This window comes from Paramisgurnus dabryanus, chromosome 20 (genome assembly GCF_030506205.2).
Source record: "Paramisgurnus dabryanus chromosome 20, PD_genome_1.1, whole genome shotgun sequence".
Taxonomy (NCBI): Eukaryota; Metazoa; Chordata; class Actinopteri; order Cypriniformes; family Cobitidae; genus Paramisgurnus; species Paramisgurnus dabryanus.
This window is the reverse complement of record NC_133356.1, coordinates 26,506,454-26,531,807: the sequence shown is the minus strand read 5'-3', so window position 1 is coordinate 26,531,807 and position 25,354 is coordinate 26,506,454. Positions and strand designations below refer to the sequence as shown.

The 25,354-nt window shown below is 40.2% G+C and overlaps 2 protein-coding genes across 3 annotated transcripts in view; both read right to left on the bottom strand.

Moving 5' to 3' along the window:
- Positions 1-804: 804 nt before the first annotated feature.
- On the bottom strand, positions 805-4,245 carry LOC135787390 (mRNA decay activator protein ZFP36L2-like). The gene is made up of 2 exons (XM_065297338.2): positions 3,927-4,245; positions 805-3,672 (listed from the first exon to the last, which is right to left on the bottom strand). The coding sequence occupies exons 1-2, from the start codon at positions 4,011-4,013 to the stop codon at positions 2,473-2,475; spliced, it is 1,287 nt and encodes a 428-aa protein (XP_065153410.1). The 5' UTR covers positions 4,014-4,245; the 3' UTR covers positions 805-2,472.
- A 1,536-nt stretch (positions 4,246-5,781) lies between these two features.
- thada (THADA armadillo repeat containing) overlaps positions 5,782-25,354 on the bottom strand; it is a 106,859-nt gene continuing 87,286 nt past the window's right edge. The window contains exons 32-38 of one of the 2 annotated variants that reach the window (XM_065297337.2): positions 19,992-20,383; positions 18,484-18,608; positions 14,877-14,949; positions 12,460-12,616; positions 12,260-12,382; positions 7,202-7,371; positions 5,782-6,355 (exon numbers count right to left, since the gene is read on the bottom strand). In XM_065297337.2, the coding sequence (XP_065153409.1) occupies positions 6,041-6,355; positions 7,202-7,371; positions 12,260-12,382; positions 12,460-12,616; positions 14,877-14,949; positions 18,484-18,608; positions 19,992-20,383 (1,355 nt within the window). In that variant the 3' untranslated portion in view covers positions 5,782-6,040. Of the gene's footprint in view, positions 6,356-7,201; positions 7,372-12,259; positions 12,383-12,459; positions 12,620-14,876; positions 14,950-18,483; positions 18,609-19,991; positions 20,384-25,354 lie in introns of both variants that reach the window. The other variant, XM_065297336.2, reaches the window with a different exon arrangement.

Sequence of the window (25,354 nt, the reverse complement as noted above, 5' to 3'; positions counted from 1 at the left end):
AATAGCTTTGAATGATTAAACCCAGTCTGGTTGGCAAATGTGACCTGCTTTATTTGTTATTCATTACAATGAACGATTACAATGAAATCTGAGGTCTATCCAAGACTTATACGAGTATCATTAATGAATAATAAATAACATGAACTGGTCCATTTTCACTGTGATTTTGAAGCAATATAGTAAACTACACTAGTCAACATTTGAAGTGGATCAAAACCTTTCCTAAAAGTTGCCTTAAAACCAATACAATATCAGTTCTTGTCTTAGGACAACTTGGATGAAAGTTTTTGATCCACTTCAAATGTTGACTAGTATATATATCTATAAGTGTTAATAAGTTAGTCAAAATATTTACGAAACATATAGGGGGTGATTAAAGAGAGAAAAGATGGAATGCATGTAGATTTTAATGCTGGCTTTGTCACTTTAAAAGGCACAATGCCAAATCTTTTATCCTGTCTTGGGGGAAAACCCATTTAATTCTGTTTGTTTAGACGATGCATTGTTATGCAAGCACCCAGATAACCAAAACTAGCAAACTTTCATTTAATGAATCATGTATTGTTACAAATGTAGCAGTTTTGACACACAGTCATTCAGCAAAAAGATGGAGCTAAAGTTGGGGGCAACCCCCATAGCTGCTTTCAAAATCATCTTTACATGCAGAACACTGCGGTTAAACTTATCCTCAGCCTGAAGGGTTCATGAAAGTAGGGAGAGATATTTAAGTTGTTTCATGTGTGTAGGTGCAACTTTTTAAGGCCTATGCATAAGCTTTTCAATGAAACCACATGTGCCACCAGGTTATTTTTTCCAAAATTATTTTATTGGGAGAACTACAAAAATGTACAGTACAAAGTTAACAGTCTCACACGCAATTTGTAGTGAACTGACTCCCCAAAAACAAGTATATTACAAATCCTGTTCTTTTTGTCGTTTTTTATTCTTTTAAATTACATTCAAAAAGCTTTACTTCTGATAAAGTAGTCAAGAAAAGGTACATAGTGCCAATCCCCTGTACCTACTATGTACAAACTAAACGTGTTTAAACTCTTCCCCGTCCAGCAAGTTTGGAAGATTCAGACCATATCGTAGGAAAGCAAGAGAAAACAGTCCAAAAATATAATAATAACGCAAGGAAGAGGGAGCAATAGAAAAAATAAACCTTAGATCGTTGCTCTAAGTCTCTATATCTCTCCTTTGATAAGTGGTAACAACCTTCCAAGAAGTTTAAATTACAAACTACATTCATTTCCTCTTGTTGTAAAACAATAACATGTACGAAAATACTTTATTTGGTTAATCATAAGGCAATGTAAGATGGTGAATCCCCCACAGGCACTAGGCAATAATACTGGGGCATCGGACTGCTACATTCTCTTATGCACGTGGCTGGATTCACAGCCTGACTCGTGTGCATTGTATATATATAACAAAACAAAAAAAATAGGAAAATAAAATACTTTTTGGTTAATTGATTTACTTGGGATCTTTGAAATCTGATTTCTATGAAAGTTTAAGGCTAGTACACGTTTGGACGGTCCTCTGCCAACCACAGTTTATACATTCTACAGACATATCTAACAGGACACGTCTAAGGATTTTCCAAAAAAACAAAACAAACCCTTCCAAAAAGTAACATCCCAACAGCAAAATCACACAAATGTCGTTTTTTAATGAACGTAAACAAGGAAACAAAATTAATGAAATAAATATCACATACAATCTCTTAAATTAAGATTTTTTACTCATTTACAATAAAATAAAGTGAAGTTACAAAAGAGACCAAACAAAAAAATATATATTACTGTGAAAAGAACATACACTCCACTTTATGTAGATTAATAATGGCGATCATAATTTAAACATAATAAAAGAATATAGATCTATTGCTTCATCATACTTGATAAATACAGTATGGACACAATTAACAATGTAGCCTATACGTTTCACAAGATAAAATAAATAAGTTAAATAGTTCATAGCCAGTTATGCACTGCTATGTGATCACTCAAATCAGCTAAAAAAAAAAAAAAAAGATATTCAACCATCAGCAGTGATTTCCCAACAAGCCAAACATGAGAGCTTCAAACTGCACAGAGCGACCACGCCACTGGGTGGCGCTGTGACCCTCAAAACACTTTTGGAATGGAAGTTTTTGTGAAGCGCGTACAGATACTGCTTAAATTTTTCTCAAGGCATATTCTTGGCAAAGATGGAGGAAAATCTGAAACCGCTCTGTCTTTCACGTTCAAAACAAGTCCTTTGTACAAATCTGGAAAGTGATTGGTCAGAAAACGACCGAATAGATGCGACAAACTGCAGCATACATGTCACCGGTGGAATGCATTAACTAATGCCGTGTCGACAAATCCATCTCCCTCGATATTAAAAGTTTATTATTCAACTACATATCTAAAGGGAAATCCTCCAAAGTTCACTAAAAAAAACGAAACAACAACGAAACGCTGCTTAATCGTCAGAAATCGACAGCCTGCTGAAGATTGGCAAACGTCTCCCGCCGTCCAGACTGGGAGACTCGGATCCGCTGAGACTTCCGGAAGAGCTCTGCGAGCCGCTGGCGTAGCTCTCCCGGTCTGAGATGCTCTCTGGCGGGCTTGGGGGCGAGTCGAACACCGGCGACTCTGACAGGCGGTGGAGGGACTGCAGGTGGCTGAGACCGTATGGGGGAGAAGGGGGCCCGCCGCCTAAGTTGACCTGAAGGTTTCCGTAGTAAGCACCGTTGGACTGGCCGGCGTAACCGTTGTGCGTGTGCACGGCCAGCGGAGCGAGCAGGGCTTTAAGATCTTGCCCGGGAAAAGAGAAGGCACTGTTGCTAAGGCAACGAGTCACGGAGCTGGGCGATAGAACGTCTTCGTAGAAGTTAGCGGTGCAGTTGTTGGACGAGGGGGGTGGAGGAGTGCGGGATGTGGGGCTGTCGAGAAGGGGCGAGTCGAGTCCGTGGTGTTGGCTGGAGAAACCCGAGAAACTCAGGCTGTGGTGGAGTTTGGGTCTGTCCCTGAACGCTCCCGCCGCCTGTTGTTGTTGTTGCTGCTGCTGCCCGTAGCCGCACACTGACTCCCCCCGGGCGGCTTTAGTGGACTCGCCCTGCACGCTGTTGGCGTTAGCTGGTGCTGGTCTTCTTTCATCGGCGTTGTGGATGAAATGGCAGCGCGGACCGTACGGACAGAAACCGATGGTGTGAAAAGTGCGACAAGGCTCAGTTTTGTACTTCGGGTGGCGGGATAAACTTCTCAACTCGTGGTAGCCGTGAGCGAACTGACACTTCTCGCCGTATTTGCACGCCCCGTTTTCCTCAAAGGGCCTGCAGAGCTCGGTTTTATAGCGAGTCGAGTTGATCTGTGAGCCCGGCTTCTGCTGTAGCATTTGCAGCTGCTGCTGGCCGCGCTCCGCGCTCTCGCTGTAGGCGCGGTCACGAAACTTGTTCTCCTTGTTCATGATGGCGGTGCTGGCGGTCTCCTTCATGTTGTTATAGGAGGGGTACTTGTTGCCGTTCGTCATGGACTCCATGTTGCTGGTGGAGTTTCGACGAAAAAATCCGGGCGCGTAGTTGCAGTTGTTGCTGCTGGATGTTGTTACGGGGGCCCCGACCGCTTTCTTATCCAGCATACTGTTAATGTGAAGCGCGTTCATGTTGAGGCTCTTCTCCTGCTGCGAAAGAGGCAAAAGCAAATGTTAAAAAGAATGCAACCTACCAAAAACAACACTTAAACGTATTTCACACGTGCACGACGATGTTTTGCTTAAAAATACTAGTTGGAAGTCTGGAGACAAAGTTTAAAAAGTTTTGAAGCGCGCGCCAGTCTCTCTTTCTCGAAATGTCTTTGCAAAAAACCACCAGAGATAAGATGCATGTGCAACATCAAAGCAAAGCTTACGTCGATTAAAAACGATTTAATAATTACCTTGTACAGCATGTCGATGTCGTAGAAAGCGGAAAGTATGGTTGCAGACATTTCTGTTTCAGGAGACAGTCGCAGATGATCTCTCATTTGTGGACCGAGCTGGATCCTTTAGACCCGACGGGTTATTAGTTTGCCACGACTAGGTTTGTGCAAGAGATACGGAAAACAAAATGCAAGTCTCATATGTGATCTGAAACTCGGAGAAGTTAGGCTGAGTTCCCCGTGTTGTGTTTTTGTTGTCGGTCTTCTCCCACCGTGCAGTGCTGAGCCAGAACAGTAAAGAGTCCGCTTTGCTTTCCCCGCACATATAAGCGTGAGCACACAGAGTATAGAGGAGGAGCTCAAAACTTACTGCACAAAGTTGCTTAAAAGTTACGCCCTTCTTTCAAGTGTCGCGGGGCGGCTGCTCCTGATTGGTCGCTCCACACACCCCTCCTGTACACTCACAGCACATGATTTGGCATGAATATATTTTTGAACATAATTTTAGTATTTGGTGCCTTAAGATGTGTTCAAGTATGATGAGTCATTTATTTACAGTTGTTATGTAAATAAAGTTGGCATGTGACGTAAGCATTGAAAATTAAATGTATGCATAGTTTTGCAAACACATGACGTCCAAGAAATTCACTATAAAACCATTTCAAACAGTAATGTGTATCGTCTTCGAGAAATACAAAGTTTTTTTAAAAATAATACTTCTCAATTTTGTTTACATTTGACGTGCACGATATTTAGGGCGCGGTGCGCGAGACTGCGAGCTCTGATAGAAGGAAATGTTTGTGCGATTGCCTAATCTAGGCCAAGAGGTCAAACTTTAAACATTGCGCCAGATCTGATGTATGCAGTGAGACCCATAGCAAGCTGCTTGCTTTTTGCACGTGACAATTGTTACTTTTTTAAACATATATGTTTTTGTTTAGGTGCATATAACACCCTATACGTATTTTTTTATATAAGTATACATAAATGGTGAATTTTGCATTAAACTGATTAACCAAAACGTTTGAGTTAGTTGCTCTCTGTGAAGTGAAAATCTTTCTGCAAACTTGTTCAAGTGTGATAAAAGCGATACAACACTGCCCCCTATCGGTTTCAGTACTTATCGTTGGTAAGAAAGGATCGGGCGCCACCTACAGGCGAGATTCTTACACTCCCTTCTATAGGGCCTGATGTCTGTTATGTCTGTCTTGAGTTATTTTTGGATGTATATATACAAAAAACTGTATTTTTGTACAAATCAGTGTTCAAGTACATTTCTATATTAATGCAAAACTAATCCTGGGGATGGGGACTGTATGTATGTGACCTCATCCACCCTATTTGTGTATTGGAGGAATGAGCCTGCTTGCATTCCAAAACATTACGTCACTTTACAGTAAGAGGGGAACATTGCTACTACAGGCCCTGAAGGCAGCCCAGCTGTGTACTTACTGAAGGGACACCAGTCTCTCGTGTTGTTTTGATTGTGTAATGCACACAGGAGGGCCATACCAAACATTTTCTAAGAAAGCAGAGCAGAGTTAATGGGATAGTTTACCCAAAAATGAAAATTCTGTCATCATGTTGTTCTAAACCTGTATGATTTTCTTTGTTTTCTGATGAACACAAAAGAAGATATTTTGATAATGATTGATTTCCATAGTAGGAGAACAAATTTGATGGAATTCAATGGGTACAGTCAACCGTGTGCTTACTTTCAAAATGTCTTCATCATCATTTATCACAATTTTCCATAATATGAAGTCAGTGGTTACAATCAGCTGTGTGCTTACCATCATTTATCAAAATATCTTCTTTTGTGTTCATCAGAAATAGGAAACTCATACAGGTTTAGAACAACATGACGGTGAGAAAATGATGACAGAATTTCCCCAGTTTCCAAGAACTATCCCAGTTGTGCATAAAAAATACTACAGCTTACACAATACTGCAAGTGCACAACGTGTGAATATGTGACATGAAAAACAGTCAATACACCAAAATAAACAATGGACACAAGTAATCTCAGTGTAATGAATGTATTAAAAACACTTTTTATTTTAAATTAAAAAAGGTGTGGTCAATGTCACGCACAAAAACAGGAAACTATTCCTTTAAATTTTACAGAGGATCTAAGCCGTGTCTACTTGTCTCAAAGTATGAACGATGCTTTGAGCGAGTGAGCTCCTCTCTTTCAGCAGCATTATTTTGCCATACTCGATGGTGGCCGAAAACTGAGGCAACGCAGGCAGTGTTTTCATTGCCTGCTCGGCATTCACAGCGTTGCTATTTGCAATGGCTGATAATCGGTCCAGGTCTGCAGGACTTACGCCAGGTGAGTGTGGCACACCTGAAAGGGTGGAAAGGTGTCCGTGCAACATCCGTGCCCATAACATAGGTTCTGCCCATAGGTTAAAATCTCCCTTTTCAAAGAGAAAATCTTCATCCTGTAAAAAAAGAAGTAAACAGACCAACTTTAGTGCTTTTCTGTGTGAAGGGGTGTTATGGTGGTTTTCAGGGCATCGGTTAGTGCAGGGGTGTCAAGTTCAGCTTCCGGAGGGCAATGGTCCTGCAGAGTTTAATTAGATGCACCTGAAGCATCTAAATCAAGGCATTTAGGAATACTTAAAAAATTACAGGCAGGTGTGTCGGTAAAGGATCGGAACTGCCCTCCAGCAGTGAAGTTTGACACCCCTGTCGTAATAAATGTTTACTGGCAAAGTGAAAAAAGCCCACCACTAGTCTCCAAAGATATTCAGGTCACTTTCATCGATGCAAGATTGTTCACGCTTTATTGTCTACTAGGCAGAAAGTGTGGTTTGCAAGTGCTTCAAAAAGTACCTCGATATATAGCATTGTGCACAAGTCTTAAACCACACCAACCGCTCCCATTATTAACATATAAACAGAAAATGCATGAAATATGTACACAACATGTAAAAAAACCACACAATTTTGTTCTTCATGCAAAAGTCAATATTTAGTGCTGACCTCTTTTGGCACTAAACACATCTTGGATGATTAAATTACAATTAGAAATTAGGATTTTATTTTATTTAGGTGTAAGAGAGCATGCATGGTCCTGCTATTGCTTAGGTGTAAGAAAAGCTCAAACTAAATACTTCACACTTTGGCATTTAATTTTTTTTTCTTTTTATTGGTTGTATTTTAATAAATAGACTGAGAAAAAGTTATATACTGTTACTATACCATTGCAAAAACATCAAATCTAATGGTGGCATGGCGTCCTAAGATATTTGCACAGTATGTATAGTGATATAGTGACTCCTTACAAAGTCTGACGATTCCTCACAACGTGTATCCAGTTGTTCATCTCCCAGTAGCCATTCTGTCAAGTTTACAATTCCAGCAGCCACCTGACCCCACATCTGGAAGAGCTGGCACAAGAGGCCCACCCCCATCTCCAGGGCAACAGGAGGAGAGACGGCACCCATTGCAACACCTAGGAATGTAGCACATGATCGAAAAGTAAATTTGGTATGCAGGCTTACATGACTCAAGACTTTGATTTTTATAAATAATGTCTGATGTAGCCTACAGTATTCTGAACTTGGAAGACATATATGGAAAAATTAAATATATCAATATCAATCCGAGTCTGGTTTCTTTCATCTCCAAGGTGATCTCGTGCATTCCCACAATGCAATCTGCTCTCAATCTGAGACTGGACATAGAGCAACAGTGAGATTGATGCCTCGCTTTCTTTTTTTGTTGCGTTTCCATCTTCGCGTGGCACTGAACCATTTGAGAGAAACAAAACTATAACTCATGCACATAATGCGCACATACGAAACCACAATGCGACGTACGCATGCACCCCGGAATTCAGTCTCAGTCTAGAGGTAGGCCACATCAGGCCTTTTCAAAGCAATGATCGAGGAAGTTCAATCTAAGAATAGAGACAAGACTCGTGATAAGAGAAGTGAGAAAAGATAACAACAACACTAGCGCTCATCTCAGACAGCCGTCAAACTCCCTTTGGCTTTAATGACACCAGTTGTTCGTGCATCAAAGCGGTTAGTGTGAGAACTGATGCAGTTTGTTTTGAACTCTAGTTTCCCCCCCCACCCTAAAGTTGACATGCAAATTGCTATGGTGGCTTTAAAAGTCACCAGGACCTGCTAGTCAAAACCAAGCTAAGAAAGAAAGCAAAGCAACACCTTTAATGCCACCCTCCCCCTAAAAACACTGACGTACGAGAACAAACGGATCGGCTTTCCATGGGCCACGATGCCGACGTTACGTGAAAGCTGTCGATTGTGTGGATTCAAAGGGTGACGGAGGCCTTTCTCTACGTGATGTGTTGGGACGCCCAATGTCTTGCTTTGTGATGTCAGTGAAACTATTCAGCGCCATGGGGTGAAAGGCATCAGGCACCATCCAGGATCGAACAAATAATCTGCACCCATACATTAAGTCATAATAGGAAACTCGAACTCCTTTCCATTTTGTCCCTTTTCTGCGGTTTCTCCCCAATCTCTTTTGCGCTTCCTCAACAGGATGTTGCTTTCATCTGTGAGAAAGAGGTCGATGCTTTACCGCACAGTTTCGGTAAATACGTAAAGGCTGCGGTTTTTTGAAATTCAAAAGCAGAGAATGTGTTCGTAATCATGAAGATTGGGTTTCACCAACATCTTAAGGCTGCATAAGCTAAAGCAGGGAGGCTTCCAGATCTTGGCTCTAGAAATCTTTGCGAGGTGTTTTGCCCGTCGTCTCCTTACGCAGTTGTGCTGGGATTCCAGAGGAAAGAAGAGGGCAGTTTCATTCCCGTAATCGATCTGTGGGAGTCGCAGGACTGGAACTAATTAAAAAACTTTCTGAATAAGGAGAGCGAGAGGAGCTTTAGTGTGTGGCAAATCTGGGATGTGAGCGAGCGCAGCTGGGCCAGTGTCGGGTGTCGCTGTGAGGGAGGAAGGGTGGGTGGTGGATGAGCGGGAAGATAGGCTGGGATTAGAGAAGATGTACAAGCATGACATATCAAACTCCTTCATAACTTCCAGTTCATTCTATGGACGGATGGTTGCCACATTGGGCCCGAAATGTCTTTAAACCACCCAAAAAATATTTTAATAGACGGAAAACGAATCAACTGACAAAGCAAGCGGGTGATTGGCGCAAAATTAGACTTATGAGGTGTCATTTTGATAAAAAAGTAAATGCTATCAAAATAAGAAGCATACAGTTACAAACATCTCTTTGTGTACTATTTAGCACATCATACAAAGCAATTTTGTTGTTTTTTCCACATTTAATGTAATTTTTTTTCATTAACGCAACGTGTCCATGACTGGATTTGGGTTCTTTGACATGGAAATATTTATAATTAAAAAATCTAAAAAATAAAAAGCTTCAGTGCATGTTATACTATAAACATTTACAGTAAAGAAACATGGTATTTTGTGATCATGGGTAAATGTAGAAACCATAATAAGGAATATAAATGTGTCCAAAACCAATTTTCTCATCCTCCGCAACAATTTTCAATCATTGTTTAAGCCCTCAAGGAACTAACATTTTTAAAAAAAAAATAGTTGGAAGAGACATAATTGACTGTGACACTCAATTTGGCTACCAGGTAAGCAGTTTTTTATTTTTTTCTCTCCAGATAAAAGTAAACATTTTGTTTGTCATAGTCCCTAGACAACTTTTTAGTTCTCATTACCGAAACATGAGTTTGTAAATGCATATATTTAATGTAATATCATGTTGCGGTTATGATAATTTTGATAATTATAATCTAAAAAATGTAAATAATTCTATAGGAAATATGTTTCAAATCCTCTAAAAATAATGGTTTTTTTTTAAAATTCTAATGCCGGACACCTTCTAAATCTGGATTTCGTGAGAATCACCCAAGTGTGTTATATCACCCATACAGAGCTTTGAGTGTGGTTTGAGATTCTTTACGTAAATGCGGGAATGACCACAAGTGCATCCGTGCACACACTTTGCGACACATACGTGCACATATGGACACACACCCAGAACAAGGTGCAAGAAGTCTGCGGCAGGATGTGTTGGTGTGGGCAAGAGTGGTGTCAAGGTGCGAAAACACACACACACGTACATTTTACAGCTCTTACTTCCTTTAGAGCTATGAGAACCGAGGAACTAGAGAAGACTCATGCACAAATACAAACACAAGTACACGTGCAAGTTTCACGCATCTTTAATTCGATATCTTTAACCTAAATCTTTCAATTTACCGTCACGATTGTACGCCCGGATGTATAATAGGTCATTGATATCAGGTGACACAGTGAGATGGATATCATCTAGCACGTATATGCCAAAACTAAGATGTCTGCTAGAGGTCTTTACTGTTGTTAAGATCAGACTAACCTGTCTAACAGTAGTGTTATAGTATCACCCAGGTGTCTGCAGATTAAAAGGCCTGGCACACAGTCCTGTGACCCCAAGACTGATGGGAAAGACACTATAATGTATGCATGTCTCCTTCTAGTGAGTCGTGATCGCCCAATTTTCGGAAACTTGGATCTGAAAGTATAATTTTTTCTCAAGGCTTCTAACCCATAAAAGAAGCAACAGGTTTAATGAATCACAAACTCTGATTCGAAGCCAAAACGTCCAGAAAAAGACAGGATGGGGTATCTTAATAGCAAAATCGAATTATGAAAAGTTATTTTTGCGTGTAAGGCAGCAGACCACATTAATGATTGGGCACTTCTGTGGTAAATTTGCACACTGCGAGTTTAATGGATGGATGATCCTTCTTGTAATCCATTACATAAATGACTAAAGGCCATGACTACTGCTAAAGACATTACACAAAAAGTTAGACATTAGCTGACAATGATTTTTGCCTTCATGCAGTAGGCACACAGGCAATTTTCTGGAATCAACGAGCTGAGGTTGACCCGCAGCACTCAACAGGTGTGTTTTTTTCTGCTTGGCAAGCAGACTGGACGTGAAATAGGGGCGTGGCAGCATCGACAATTCCATTTTTTAATTCGAAGTTTGAGGTTGTGACTTAATTCCGATTTACACCCTTAGCGTCCAGTGTACAAAAAACAGCTAGCCTATACAGCTAGCTTTAGATGTAGGTCAGTAGGCAAACACCCACAGCACCTTATATACTGTGACGCATAAAACATTTCTCAGAAGTTGTAAAAATCTAGTTGCATATCAGTAACTGGTGGAAGAGTGAATGGGTCCAAAAATATCTGGCAAGCACAGGAGAAAAGCGCAGAGCATTTCGGGCACAGTAATTACATTTGAAATGCTTGAACACTTGAGTCTCCCGGTGAGAATACAGTCCGGTTTCCCTCTTAATGTTATAATCAGATGTACCTCTCACCCCTCTAAAAGCCTTGTCAAGTGATGCCAGAGGTTCTGATTTCCAACCTAATTTGTATTGAGATCGTTGAGGAATAAAAGTGTTTAACTGAATTAGTTTTTTGTGTACTGGACAAAGACTTCACTGTGACGGCGAGGAGAGAGACGGAGCCAAGAACATGTGATTACAGTAAGAGTTACTTCACATGTACCGGAACTGCTTCACCTTTCACGAGTCCAAAATGGAAAAAGTGTAGTGACTTATTTTAACATCGTTCAAATTTAGATGTTAATGCAGGTAAAAGTGTTTATTTCAGACGCTGTCACTGTCAATTTTTCAACTTTTGGCAGTGATCATATAGTATCACAACTATTTTGTAAATGATCATATAAGCTATTTAAAAAGAAAAAGTTTCCACAATTCACCAATCAGAATCGAGTATTTCAGAAACTAGAAACCACAAGCAGGACACTGCTTGACATTTCACGTTAACAACCCAAAACAAGCAGGTTCTTTTGAGAGAAATGGGTTGGAGACCAGAAAAGCCGCAAAGAATTGTGGGATGAGGCTTTCTTTTCGTTCTCCCCCACCGTCTCTTGTTTTTCTTGTCCATGTGAAGCAGGATATCAGCGTGTCAGGGAATGTGGTAATGATGTGGTTTTGATGTGACTGATTTATGGGACCGAGGTGATGTTCCTCTCTGCATCGCTGACCCACGCGCCTCCATTTCAAAGGAGCAAAGCTGCTGTTCCTCCGCCCCACCCTCACACCTCGACTCAGTCGTAAACAAAATCGACCCAACCCCCCCTTTCCCCAAATCCCTTTCCTAAAAATCCCTCCCTTTCCAGTTTTCCCGATCTTCCCGAATGTCCCTGAGTGACTGTTGTGCTGTGTTTCTTCTATCTAGACCATGTTTTGGTAAAACCATCATTTTTATTGCTTTCAAAGATGATTTTGGGGTTCATTAAAAGTTAGACTAAGCATAATTTCAATGACGAATTCAATGACAATCAACATAAAAATGTGTGTTTACCCGTGTCGTGTAAGTGAGCTGGGATATAGCAGGTGAATTCAGCGGCTCTGTCCCTCACGTCTTGATCTTCATCCTGTAATAATGTAAACAGACTCTTCCATAACGCCACGGTTTGTGTGATACCTGAAAACACAAACACAATGTAAGCTATAATTCAGATTCCTCACATACTCATTCTCTTTGGCAGACATCCCGCTCACCCAAAGGCAATGCTGGCGCTGTCAGTAAGGTGTGGACGGCCTTCACCAGAACCTCAGCTGACATCATCTTGACCTCCACAGGTTGCTCCTCACCGCAGCCCTGCACGACCAGCGCCCCCCATCGACCGAAGCAGGACATTACATCTTCACTGAGCTCCTGCTGTGTACACACACTCCATACTAAGTCATTTGATCAAAGTACTCTACTAATATCCTGTACGAACAAATATTATGGTACAGTGACAACAACAAAAAAACCCACGGTATTGTATGATTACCTCATTCATATACAGTAGCATGCACCCAAACAAGTTTACTATATTAGGATGAAGTTGATGTTATGTTAGGCACAACCCAAAGTGAGTTTATTTTTATGGTTGCTGAGAAACGTTGCAAGGTGCCGCAGTCATATAGACTTACATTAACACATTTGACCAATCAGAATGGGAAATCTGTTTATAATGGGAAAATGTGCATAGTGTGAGATTTATCTGTTTGTTATGAATATATGCTTATTTTATACACAAATTATAAAAAAACATTTAGATGAGATAAAGTATGTTTCATTTGTAATGTAATATAAGATTACAATCATATTATTTTCGGTAAATAATGCACTTCCTCATTGAGAAATCTGATAAAGATGTCCATCGCTGATTTCTGATACGAGTGTCTATATCTAATATCAAAAGCTTCAGAGCTTTTGAAATACTAACATTCAGACTATTTAAAGTATTGACAGCAGCATATCACATTGTCAACAAAGACAATGATCTTGCAGCCAAATAAACCTCTTGTCACACCTCAAGATTAACCGCCTAACAACCCGTTCACAAACATCTCTATGACCTACAAACAACATTAACAGCTCTTAAAAACCTGTGTGAAAAGAAGCTGGCTAATCTGTCCGGGGCCTGGTAGAGATAAAGCACATATGAGCTGTTTTTCAAGGATTTTCTTATTTGTAGTAAGATGTGATGGAATGTTAAGCTGCTATAAGGTGAATCGTCTGTAATCTGTCTAGATAGTGAAAGATAAAGAGTCCAGTTTAACTAGTTTGACTCGGTCTAGTAGCACATTTACACCTGGTATTAACTCTTTCCCCACCAACGTTTTGAAAAAAAGTTGCGAGCCAACGGCAGCATTTTTATGATTTTCACAAAAGTTTAATGCCTTCCAGAATTTTTTTTCTTTAAATATATAATCATACAATATATCAAATAAAATAATACATTTTATTTGTTTTCTTTTCATCACCTCTCAAAATTGATAGGTTTCTTCAAAAAAACCAATAATTGCATTGGTGCATTAAATTGCATATTTTGTAAATAACATTTATTAGAGATCAGATTCTGAGTGATGATCAAAACATACACAGAGTATTTACTGTTTTAAATCAGTAATAGCTCCAGTGTTTTATAAGTTGGATGAGAGCGCCACCTACAGCATAATAGCAAAAATATGGATTGCCATAAAAACTCGTCATTGGCAGGGAAGGCTTTTCTCTTAATTGATGACTCGTCAATGGCGGGGAAACGGTTAAGTTGCTTGTCAATCAGATCACAAGTAGACATTCCCATTCACACTTGATGTTTTTATCCGTCTTTCGACCGCTTCCATCCTGACTTTGAGGGGATGGTCTATGGGCAAGTCGTTAAAACACAAGCGGGAAAAATTACGGGTTTTAATTGACGTGCACTAATATAATGTAAGAGTCCTCCTCTTGTGTTGTTAGTAAACATGCTGCATATAGTTTTGTACGTGTATATGTTGTGTAAGAGCCTTCTCTGATATTTCAGCTCAATAGGCTTTATGCCCAGCTGCATTACTTCCTAAACTTCAGCCAGCTCCTTGTTTCCTGTCTGCCATTATTGGACAAACTGATTAATCCATGTGTGCCTGACCTCAGTAGTCACAACAACAATAATCAGACACACCTGGATTAATCAGTTTGTCCAATAATGGCAGACAGGAATAAAGGAGCTGGCTGAAGTTCAGGAATTAGTGCAGCTGGGCATAAAGCCTATTGATGCAATAAGGAGGTGGAGAGCAGCTGCTTCAGTTTTATCAATGATCGTCTAAAGACCACGCCGAACACTGTGGGTTCGTGCTAGATGTCAGGACCGATAGAAAAATATTGTGCTCGGTACATCACACAAGATCAATAGGCGGTCTTTTTTGGCTGTTCAAACACATTCGACCACATGATCGTATACACCACAAAAGCAATCCGTTCAAATGCGTTTTCGACTACCTCTGAATCTTGTCAGAAGTGAACGAGCTCAAAACTTTCACACCCTGTTTACAACTGTATTTAGCGTCGTCCACTTGTGATCCGATTGACCAAAATGCATCCTAAGACCAGGTGCAAACAGGGCCTAAATGATTCTTATGCAATGCTTTTCTATTATTCTCACCTGCTCTGTTGATTCAACCAGATGCACCACCAGTCGAGATGTCATGAAAAGAGCAGCACAGTAGAGATCCACACTGAGACACACACACAAAAAAAACACAAGAAAAATCTAGTTTACATCAACATTAATGCATTTGGCAGACACCTTTATCCCAAAACGACTAAAGGCTGATTTATACTTCTGTGTCGTAGCCTCTACAATGCAGGCTACTATGCGTCAGTTTCCATTTATGCTTCTGTATCGTTGTTCACATTGATGTGCAATTACACATGCAGACCGCTAGTAGGCAATGTCCACAGGCATGTGCGTCATTGTCCGCGTCGACGTGCAAACACACATGCAGACGGTAGGCAGTATCCATGCGTGTTACCACAGTAGCAGCGCGATCGTCAATGACTCAGCTTGGCAAGTTTAACGCACAAACGAAGAATAAACAGCATTTGGCTGATGATAAACATATTTATTGAAATAAATGAAACTTTATAGGGATTTTGCAACATGCAAGATGCAATAAAAACACTTGTGACAGTGCAGCTGGGACTAAGCAGCACATCAAAATCATTACATGTGAAAAATCTATTTAATATACTACTAAACATCTCTAAGATATTGAGTGTCTTTTATATCACCCAGTCATAATCTAGCATGATAAAAAGAAACAGAATTTTGGCATGCGCTCTATAACCAGCCCCGGGCCAAGTTTGAAGAGGCTGTTTTTCTAAGTTGATCTCAGAACAGGTGTACTTCAGCAAGTGTTGTTCAACAGAACACAGCTACCAAAATACACCCAGCAAATGTGCCATTACACAACACCGCGACTGTCCAACTACATTACAGAATAACACAAACACAGCGAGACTTACGGCATTGCTCAGGCACAGCTACAAAAGCCTCATATCATGTCACACCGGACAAATAACTATACTCCAGCGTTACACGTCACTGAACTTCAGGGGTGAGATTAAAAGCGCAGAAAGGAAAGGGAGTCTTTGTAATGTAATACTGAGGGTCTGTGTTCACTGTACGCTGGGATGTAAAGGTGTCCGTTTTTCAGACAGCGGGGCCCCGAAAGGCACCTGGGAGCCAAAAACAACAGGCCGACTGCACCTGCTGGCACGGTGCACACGCGGCTACGTAAACACACATCTTCAAGCATGTACATACCCACAAATTATAGGGAATAACCCTATGTAAAGGTATACGTATAAGCATGCATACTTGATTGAAAGCGCAGGTAGCTGCGACCCTTAGATGTGTAAATCAATCCCTGTCCCGCTTTGCCGTAGATATAAGAGGGTGATTGATGCATGCAGGCCGGTTGGCGACCACAGGTATGTGTGGTTTCTTTTGTTGTGAGAACCCACATCTGAAGCCATTACGCTTTCCGCTAACAGCGCTAGACGCTTAACAAAGTACCTCTCGCGTCCCAGAGGGAGATCGGCCGCCCCAAACCGCCACTTTAACAATGGGACGTTTTGTTGAAGTCTACAGCTGCCAAGAACATGACTGGGGTGTTTCAGGCGGTCGCTAAATCTTTTAAGTTAAAATCTGTGTTTAAAAGTACATTCAGTGGCACCACTAAACAGACTATATTTGGTTAACATATTCAATATGGATTTTTTTATAAACAAATGCCGATATATAAAGAGGCATGTAGGGTGCTCCGCAACACAATTTGTTGATAGCTGATGTTACAATTTTTGTAATAGAGTATTGGAAAATATTTTCCAAAGTGAGATCATCATATCGTCAGCCTGTAAGATTGCCGAAACAGTATTAATAGTAACGTTAGATACATTTTCTTTCTTTATTTGCTCATTTTTTATTCATTTATCTATGAAAAGCCACGGGATTAATTGACAAAAACAAAAGCAAAGGCCTACTTCAAGTGCAGCTGGCAACATGACCGCAACCTTCTTAAAAATTATGCCATAAATCCAAGCACCTCATTGATATGCTATAATGCTAAAGAGCCCATTTTCCATTTCATGATTTTCCATTTCTTTAAGTGTGTAAGTGCAAAGTTATAAATCCCAAAGTCTATGATGACGGGAGCCTGTAAGTAGTCTATGTTTTCATATTGAAAAAATTTACTACAAAACATGGCTCAAACACAAGTTTGCGGTTCTTGTTTGTCATTTCTACGATCACAAATGCAGACATGGTTTAGTATGTTTTAGTATCCTTACAAGACCAATCGATCACGTTTTGCCGTGCCGGCAAAGCTCATCAATCAGCTTGGCCATCTGCATTTTCTGGATCAGATTCAGGCTCGTATTGATAAGGTAGTAAAGACAATTTTATCTCCAGTTGGGAGCTGACCTTCCAAATATGTTAAGGATTGTCACATTTACGTCACTTGTTTGAGGTATTCGGCAAATCACAATGCACTGGATAGCTGGCCAATCAGAGCACACCACGCTTTTCAGAACGATGAGCTTTGCAGAAATCAACACGTTTCAGAGAGGTGGGGCATAGAGGAGCAACAATAATGTACAGTATGTGAAAAATAATGCGTTTTTGAACCATAAACCACGTAAAGACATTATATTACACAAAATAATGTTGTTTTTTAGCAATGTAATAGGTGCTCTTTAATGTGAATCCATGATAATAATAAAACAAGTCAACCATCGTAATGAAGGCTATCGGCACAACATTATTGCAATGTAAACTTTATTGCACTTAATAATTTATACTCAAAATTATTCTAATTTAAACTTAAAATTCATGAAACATTATTCATTACTACTAGGCCAAGTAGAGTTTAAAACTAATACTAGTCATATTTCATAGTAGTCATCTTTTATAGGGGACATTTCACAAGACTTTTAAAAGATGTTAAATAAATCTTTGGTGTCCCCAGAGTACACATGTGAAGTTTAAGCTCAAAATATCATATAGATCATTTATTATAGCATGTTAAAATTGCCACTTTGTAGGTGTGAGCATAAATGTACAGTACCATTTTTGGGTGTTTCCTATTAAATGCACTAAATCTGCATTGATTCCTGCACTAAATGGCAGTGCCGTGGTTGGATAGTGAAGATTAGGGGCGGTATTATTATATTAACATCCCCTTTTGACATCACAAGTGAAGCCAGATTTCAAAGACCTATTTTTTCACATGCTTGCAGCAAATGGTTAACCAAAACTTTTTTTTTCACATTTTTTTAATTGATGTAGGCACTGGGTACTCAGTTATAGCACTTAAACATGTAAAAAATAAGATTTTTATGACATGTCCCCTTTAACAGCAAACAGACAATGTTATTGGCTAATGCCAAGAATCTCAAAATGCCCAACCATAATATAAACTCGGTCTGATAAATCAGTTTATCGCTAGTTCAAACAAATGGCTTAAAACGTATACTATTTGCTGGGTCAAAAGTTGACACGTTGAATCACTTACACAGTGATATTTTGATAGTGCCACAGAGGCGCAGTGTTGACACTCTTCTGAAAGTCTATTTATAAAAGCCTTACTCATAGTTTTCTATTTATTAAACTGGAACAGGAATTTGAACACTACGATTATCCGTTTCACGTGTCTTACCAAAAATATGCAAGTCTTGTTATAGGGGGTGCTGTATGTTATGTAGTTCACCTGTGTGTAGACGTCTCAGCCAGTTTGAGGAGATGTACAAGAACCTCCTGACAGCTAAGAAAACTTGAACCGTCTCTCCAGGCCAAGACAGACGACAGAGGAAGAAGAGCAAGAAGTTGCAGAACCTGTGAGAAACCACATCTGATTATATTCAATGTTTTTATTTCAACCCATCTCTGTTTCCTTTTTATCCATATGACCATTCCCTCGTTTCACCTCCGGTCTGTCAATAACATTCCTCCCTCCCTCCCCACCAACAACCTACCCCTCCATCCCCCTGCACGTAAAACACATCTGGTTCAGCTCTGGCCTCGGGTTTCCCCCCAAACGCTGGTCTCAGACAGAACGAGGGGAGTTAACCGAAGACTTGTTTTTCTCCTCAGACCCCCTTCTGTCTTTCCCCTCTGTTCTTTATACCTTGACAGACCAGGTAGCTCATGGGGGTTTGCTAACATTCTTGTGCAAAGATTATTAAATCTTGCAGTGCAAGGCGGTGCCATTAGAGACATCTGTCTCTAAAGAACAATGTTCCTTGGCCTTTGCGATACATCGGACATGCACGCTTGCACACATACGTACACAAATTTTGGTCAAGGGAGAGTACCTGATGATGCATTCAGTACGGATATGATGGTAAGACCTGAATAAGTATTCTCAGAATGGATTTGGAAGCTAGGCACTCAGAGGAAATTAACCCAACGTTCTTCTTTACTCCCAGAATGCTTTGGTGGAACAGCAGACTCACCATAGAAACCAGGCAATATCGAGAGCCTGGAGCGGCAGGAGCAGCTTAACAGCAGCGCTTTAAACATTAACACTTGGCCAATAAAACGGCTTTTAAGAACACACACACACACACCCGTCCTGTACCCAAGCAAACACACTGCAACAGACATAAATACATACGCAGACACATATAAAAACACACACTCCAGACGCACACACACACACACACACAAGCCAATTCCCGTCAGTTTGAACATTGCTTAATGATAGGAATGGCCAAACAGGAGGGTAATTGATGGTTGGTTGAGTGTTTATGAGGAATTGCAATACGACCCCGTTTTCTAAACAGGAAATCGCCTCGCTTTTTCAATCCGCAGGGCCGGGCTCTCCGCTGAAAGAATAAAGTGCGTGTATCTGAATGGAAATTAAACAACACTCAGCCGTTTTCATTCAGACATGTGCAGCAGGTTATTATTATCGTGTACTAGTTGTTTATTTCGGCCTGGATCACCCTATGAGGGCATGTGACGTGTAGACAGACAACTGAATTCATTCGTTTTAGGACTGTGAAGTGTTTTTCACTCCAGTTAGGAGAACAATCCAAGGTTTTGTTCGCTAAACTGCATCTTGGCACGTCTGAGAAAAATCATCAATAATTATTTTCTAACATTCATGCTATTCAACACATCACCGTTTACATTTATTTTACGTTTCATGTTTAATTATCCCGAGGTCGGTGTATGGAGTGTTTGGTGAAGTTGTGTAAAGGTCTCTTTCCTCACCTTGGCTTGACACCCAGGGTGCGTCTCATGAAGGGCCAGATGGGTTAGACTCGACACACACGGCTCAAAGGGCCAAGGGCCACATTGGGACTCCGTCTTTGCCCTCTGAAGTCTCTCGAGGAGCCGTTCCAGGGCAAACAATCGAATCTCATAGTGCTGGCACTGCAGCAGACACATCAACAGGTCTTTCTGTATCCGTTCAGACTCTAGACTCTGCCACAGGTGAGGTGAATCCACACAGATGCTGATAGCTATGCTGGCCAGACTTTGCAGGTACTGCGTGGCTCCAGGAACCGCTGGATTGATTTCACCGGACCCCCCTTCAGGTGCCACAAGTTCGGAGACCATCAGGATGTGCAGCGTTTCTTCTCGTAGTTTCTTCAGCTGGGATTCTAGACAAAATAATGGATAAACTCAATTAAAAGGTTTATCTAAAGCGACTTACAGTGCATTCTATTTCTACATTTTATCAGTATAGGTGTTCACCGGTAATCGAACCCATGACCTTTGCACTGCAAAAGACAGAAATTGAGCTAACTACTATATAATGATTAAGGTTGCTTATGACATCATGTTCATATAAAAAGCATTCTGGAAATTACAAGTGTGTAAGATCCTCAAACGACCTTTCTCCTTATTGAATTATTACTTTACAATATTCTTCTGAGCTCAAAATAAAGTCCACTCCTCAATCTGAGGACTTCAAAAGGGCCCATTAAACTCCCACACTGCAACCCAATCTGGTCCCATACATGGTTGAACAAGGAGTGGATGAGAGGGTGGGTCCATGGCACATTCCCCAGGAGAAGAGCCCGGTTACCGTGACACCCGAGCATCAAAAGGACTCTCCCGAGCACCCTTCACCGAGCACGCTCGGATCAACCCAAGCGCCCCGCTCTAATCGAGGATCACACATATTTGGGCACGTGCATTGCTCAACACCTGTTTCAATGATGTTAATTGTTAACACGTTCACACACACCCAGACTGTTATTCTAAGAGAGGGGCGGAGGGGAGGCATGTTTGAAATCAGGGTGGTGAAGGGAACTAGAAGATATAATTGTATGTGGAAAATACCTCATCACCACGACCCTGACACAGGCATCGCCAACAAACCGTCAGCCTTCGAAACAGACCTAGTGCTATTTAAATGCCAATTGATCACAAATAAGGATCTCTTCCACATGCAATGTTTTACATCTTCGTTCAATCACAGGCAAAACTTTCCTTGAAAACCTTCCCATATTCTTGAGTAATTCAACCAAGAAAAGCAGTTACTCAGAGCGAAAGAAAAATACAACTGAAGTAAAACTGAAATCGTAGCTATGATGCTAACCGTTTTAATCCCCTTACGCCCGAGCCAAGTACTCATTACCACAAAGAAACATACTGAGAGGAAAACATCATTAACACAGAGAGGGGGATGAAAACTAGTCGGCCGGGAGACAGACTTTGGTTAATGATGTCCATTTCTTTCTCTCTCTCTCTATCTCTCTCTTTCTCTCTCTTTCCTACAATGTACACAAAAATTAAGAACTACTGGGCACAAAAAGACACATAGTGCACTAAAATATGAAAATGTTCTTGTAATTTGTGACCCTGGACCACAAAACCAGTCATTAGGGTCAATTGTTTGAAATTGAGATTGGAAAAATCTAAAAAGCTGAATAAACAAGCTCTCCATTGAATTATGGATTGTTAGGATAAGACAATATGTGGCCGAAATAAAACTATTTGAAAATCTGGAATATGAGGGTGCCAAAAAATCTAAATATTGCGAAAATCGTCTTTTAAATTGTGCAAATGAAGTCCTTAGCAACAGATATTACTAATGATAAATATTTATTTATATATTTACATTAGGAAATGTACAAAATATCTTCATGGAACATGATCTTTACTTACAAAAACAATATTTTTGACCGATAAAATGTATTTTAGCTATTGCTACAAATTTACTTGTGCTACTTATGACTGGTTTTATGTTCCAGGGTCACATTTGCTTACCCTAATGCCATCCCAGATGTATATAACTTGTTATTTAATTGATCACAAACAAATAATTTTATACTAAAATCTTGTCATGTTATTTTCCTATATGGGATCAATATGGCAAACATCCAAAAAAGCATATACTGTTTATTTATATAGTATGGGGATGCACATATATAAATATATATATATATATATATATATATATATAGTGGCGGCTGGTGACTTTTTTTTTTGAAGCACACGATGCGAAGTTCGTCACAACATGTATGTAGCTTGTCATGTGTGTGGTTTGTCATTTCAAAATATGTGTTCTGCGCTTTGAGAGATCGTGTGTGCATCACGTGTCATGCCAAAATAAGTGCCTGCTGCCTTGAACTTGAAAGGAGATGCTCGCGTGTGCCAGATACTCGCACAATCTCATGCGTAATCAGAGTTTACTGTTAAGGGAGTGTGGTGTATGTATTTAGGGAATGTGAGCGTCTCTTTTATCATAAACGGTTTTGACGCGTCTCCAGCAGGCACTTATTTTGACAAAACACGTGATGCACACAGGATCTCTCCACACGCAGGACACATATTTTGGAAAAGGGAACCACACACGTGACAATCCGAACACTTATTATGAATTAGCGCATCCTCGGAAGTGCAGTCACGAGCCACCACTGATATATATATGAATTTGTGCATTACAACCGCCTGTGACAGTGGCAGTTTTTTACCACGGCAGTGGTAATGCACAAATTCACCGCGGTGGTGCGGTTATAGATTGATTTTGTGTGTGCGTGTGTGTGTGGGGGGGTGGGGCATGCGCGTATGCGCACGTGCACATTGATGCATATAGGTCTTATACATAATGCATACATATATTTTGAAATATAAAAATGTAAACGATGATCAGATATACAGTTCTTAACAAATGTGCGTGTTTATAGGCGCCAAATTCTTTCTCTGCCGGTGGCTGCTCCTCACACGTCAAGCAATGCTTAGGTTACTTAGCAACGAAAGACGCTCTGAAGCGCCCACGTGCTTTGAAGAGGAGGGAAGCGGCACGGTCACGTGAAGCAACTGTGCGTATGTGCTTGGCAATTTCGGTGGCTGCTCGAGCACACAGGAGATCGCCGCATTTCTGCGTGTTTACTGTAGCACTTCCACTCATGAAACAACAAGTGAGAAACCTTTTTGGGGGTATAATGTTTCCAGACGCGCTGAAAACGCATTCTGATGGTGTACTGGTAGCGCAGATTGATACTTTTTCGTGACCAAGAGAGAACAGACGTTTCTCAATCTGAAGGCTGCAGCCTCCAGAGGTCGCAGCTGTATATGTCATCAAGCCTGGTTTATTATTTTCAGACATTTGCAAGTCATAAGCATATTACAACAATGTACGATTAACAAAGCATAATAGTCAACTTTATAATTGTTAATGTTATAAGTCTTGATGACGTATGCAGCTTGCAAATTCGACCTCCAGAGGCTATTGAGAAACGGCCAATATCTTTCCTCATTGTTCCGCGCCCAAGCCAGCGGGTCATCACTGATATCAGTTGCCTTCCCTTGCAAATTAGCGCATTAACTCCGTGTCTGCTGGCTGTTTGCGTTAACACGAACCTGAAGACATCTAACTGGGTGAGATTGTACTTTATATTTTTCATAATTTGTGAGGTCCACACCACCGCGTATATATATATATATATATATATATATATATATATGCCTAAGATGCGATACAGCAGCTAACGATGCAATGCACACCTTTACAATGCAGTGCGGTCCGATGCAATGAAAAAATATAATACTATGCAATTTAATATGGTACACTCTTAAAATGATTGTGTTAAAAAACAACACATTGTGTGTCTAGTTAAGCACAACACTCCCTAACTACACATATCTCTGTTTTATTAGTGGAATAACACATTTTTTTGTTTAAACACATCATGCCTTTTTTAACACTCTATCAATCAACACACAATGACACATACTTTGTTAAAATAACACATAATGTGTTATTAAGTATAACACAAAACAATGTGTAAAAAATTTACACATCCTTTCTTAGAGTGTACAGATAGTTTCCACACATTGGATTTGTACACGGGTGTCTGAATCATTATAAGACCACTTTTTCAGACCCTTTAAGTAAGGGATAATGTAGAGGCAGCCGGTAGTTATCGGGAAATAAGCCCCGACAGTGTGATCAGGACCCGACGCGAAGCGGAGGGTCTTGTATCACACTGAAGGGGCTTATTTCCCGATAACTACCTGCTGCCTCTACATTATCCCGCTTATTACACGGCTACTTGTCACATAAGAAAAAAAACGGACATGAATATGAATTTGAAACATTTTATTGGCATATTTGTTTTAAATTAACATTTTTATCCTTCCGCGAAACTTTGCACAGATGCATAAAATGATCGTAATACCTTATTAAGATCCTCTGCTTCATACTTGTCTCCATTTTTTCTCTTTTAGCCAGTCTTTGAGAAGTTTTAATGCCCATTCTGTATTTTTTTGTGTGTTGGCTTTGTAGCTGTCATGCTCTATTTTGTCAAGTTCAGTCTCAGTAAGCTCTCTGTGTCTTGTCGTGGTTGTCCAGTGTTTGTCACAAGATGGCGCCAAACAGTAATCTTCATTGATCTTTATTGGCGCGGAGCGATTTTACTCGTACAAGTAGTACCGGCTATGCGTTATTACTTTGGAGAGGTAATAATTTGAAAAGAACGAACCTGCAAATGTCTCAACTGACCAATCAGAATCAAGCATTCCAGAGAGCCATGTAATAAGAAAGGATATTCGACCCACTCACTTTTTCTCTAATTTAGCGCATACCTGTATGTCTGTTCACTTGTCAGAGCACCGTCAGTCAAATCCATTTCACAAGATAGAAATGCCCTGATAAATTAAACACATTTTAGCTACTGTAGAGCCTTGAATTTCCTGCGGCTGCTTCCTCAACTCCATTCCTCATTTAGAGTCCATATCATTTAAACTCCATTTCGTGTTTTTTATGCTCTATGTGACTTTCATGAATAGAGGAAAAAGCAATCTTAAAATATTGGTCAGTTTATAAATAAAAAGTATAGCACATCTACTAATAATTATACGTAAATAAATCTGCTTTTTACCGATGCAATATGTTAAAAACGATGCATTGCAATGCAAATTCTAAGTTTTTAAACCTTTTTAAGCCGATGCACAGATGAGTGAATTGGGGAATCTTCCCATTCCTAATATTCATATATCTCCATCAATATAGTACACAAAATGACAGAATGTTTAAAAAGGTTTTCTTATATTTTCAAAAATTTTATTTTTATCAAATTTAAATCTAATGTAGCAATCGATTCATGCGTTTAGTTAAAACT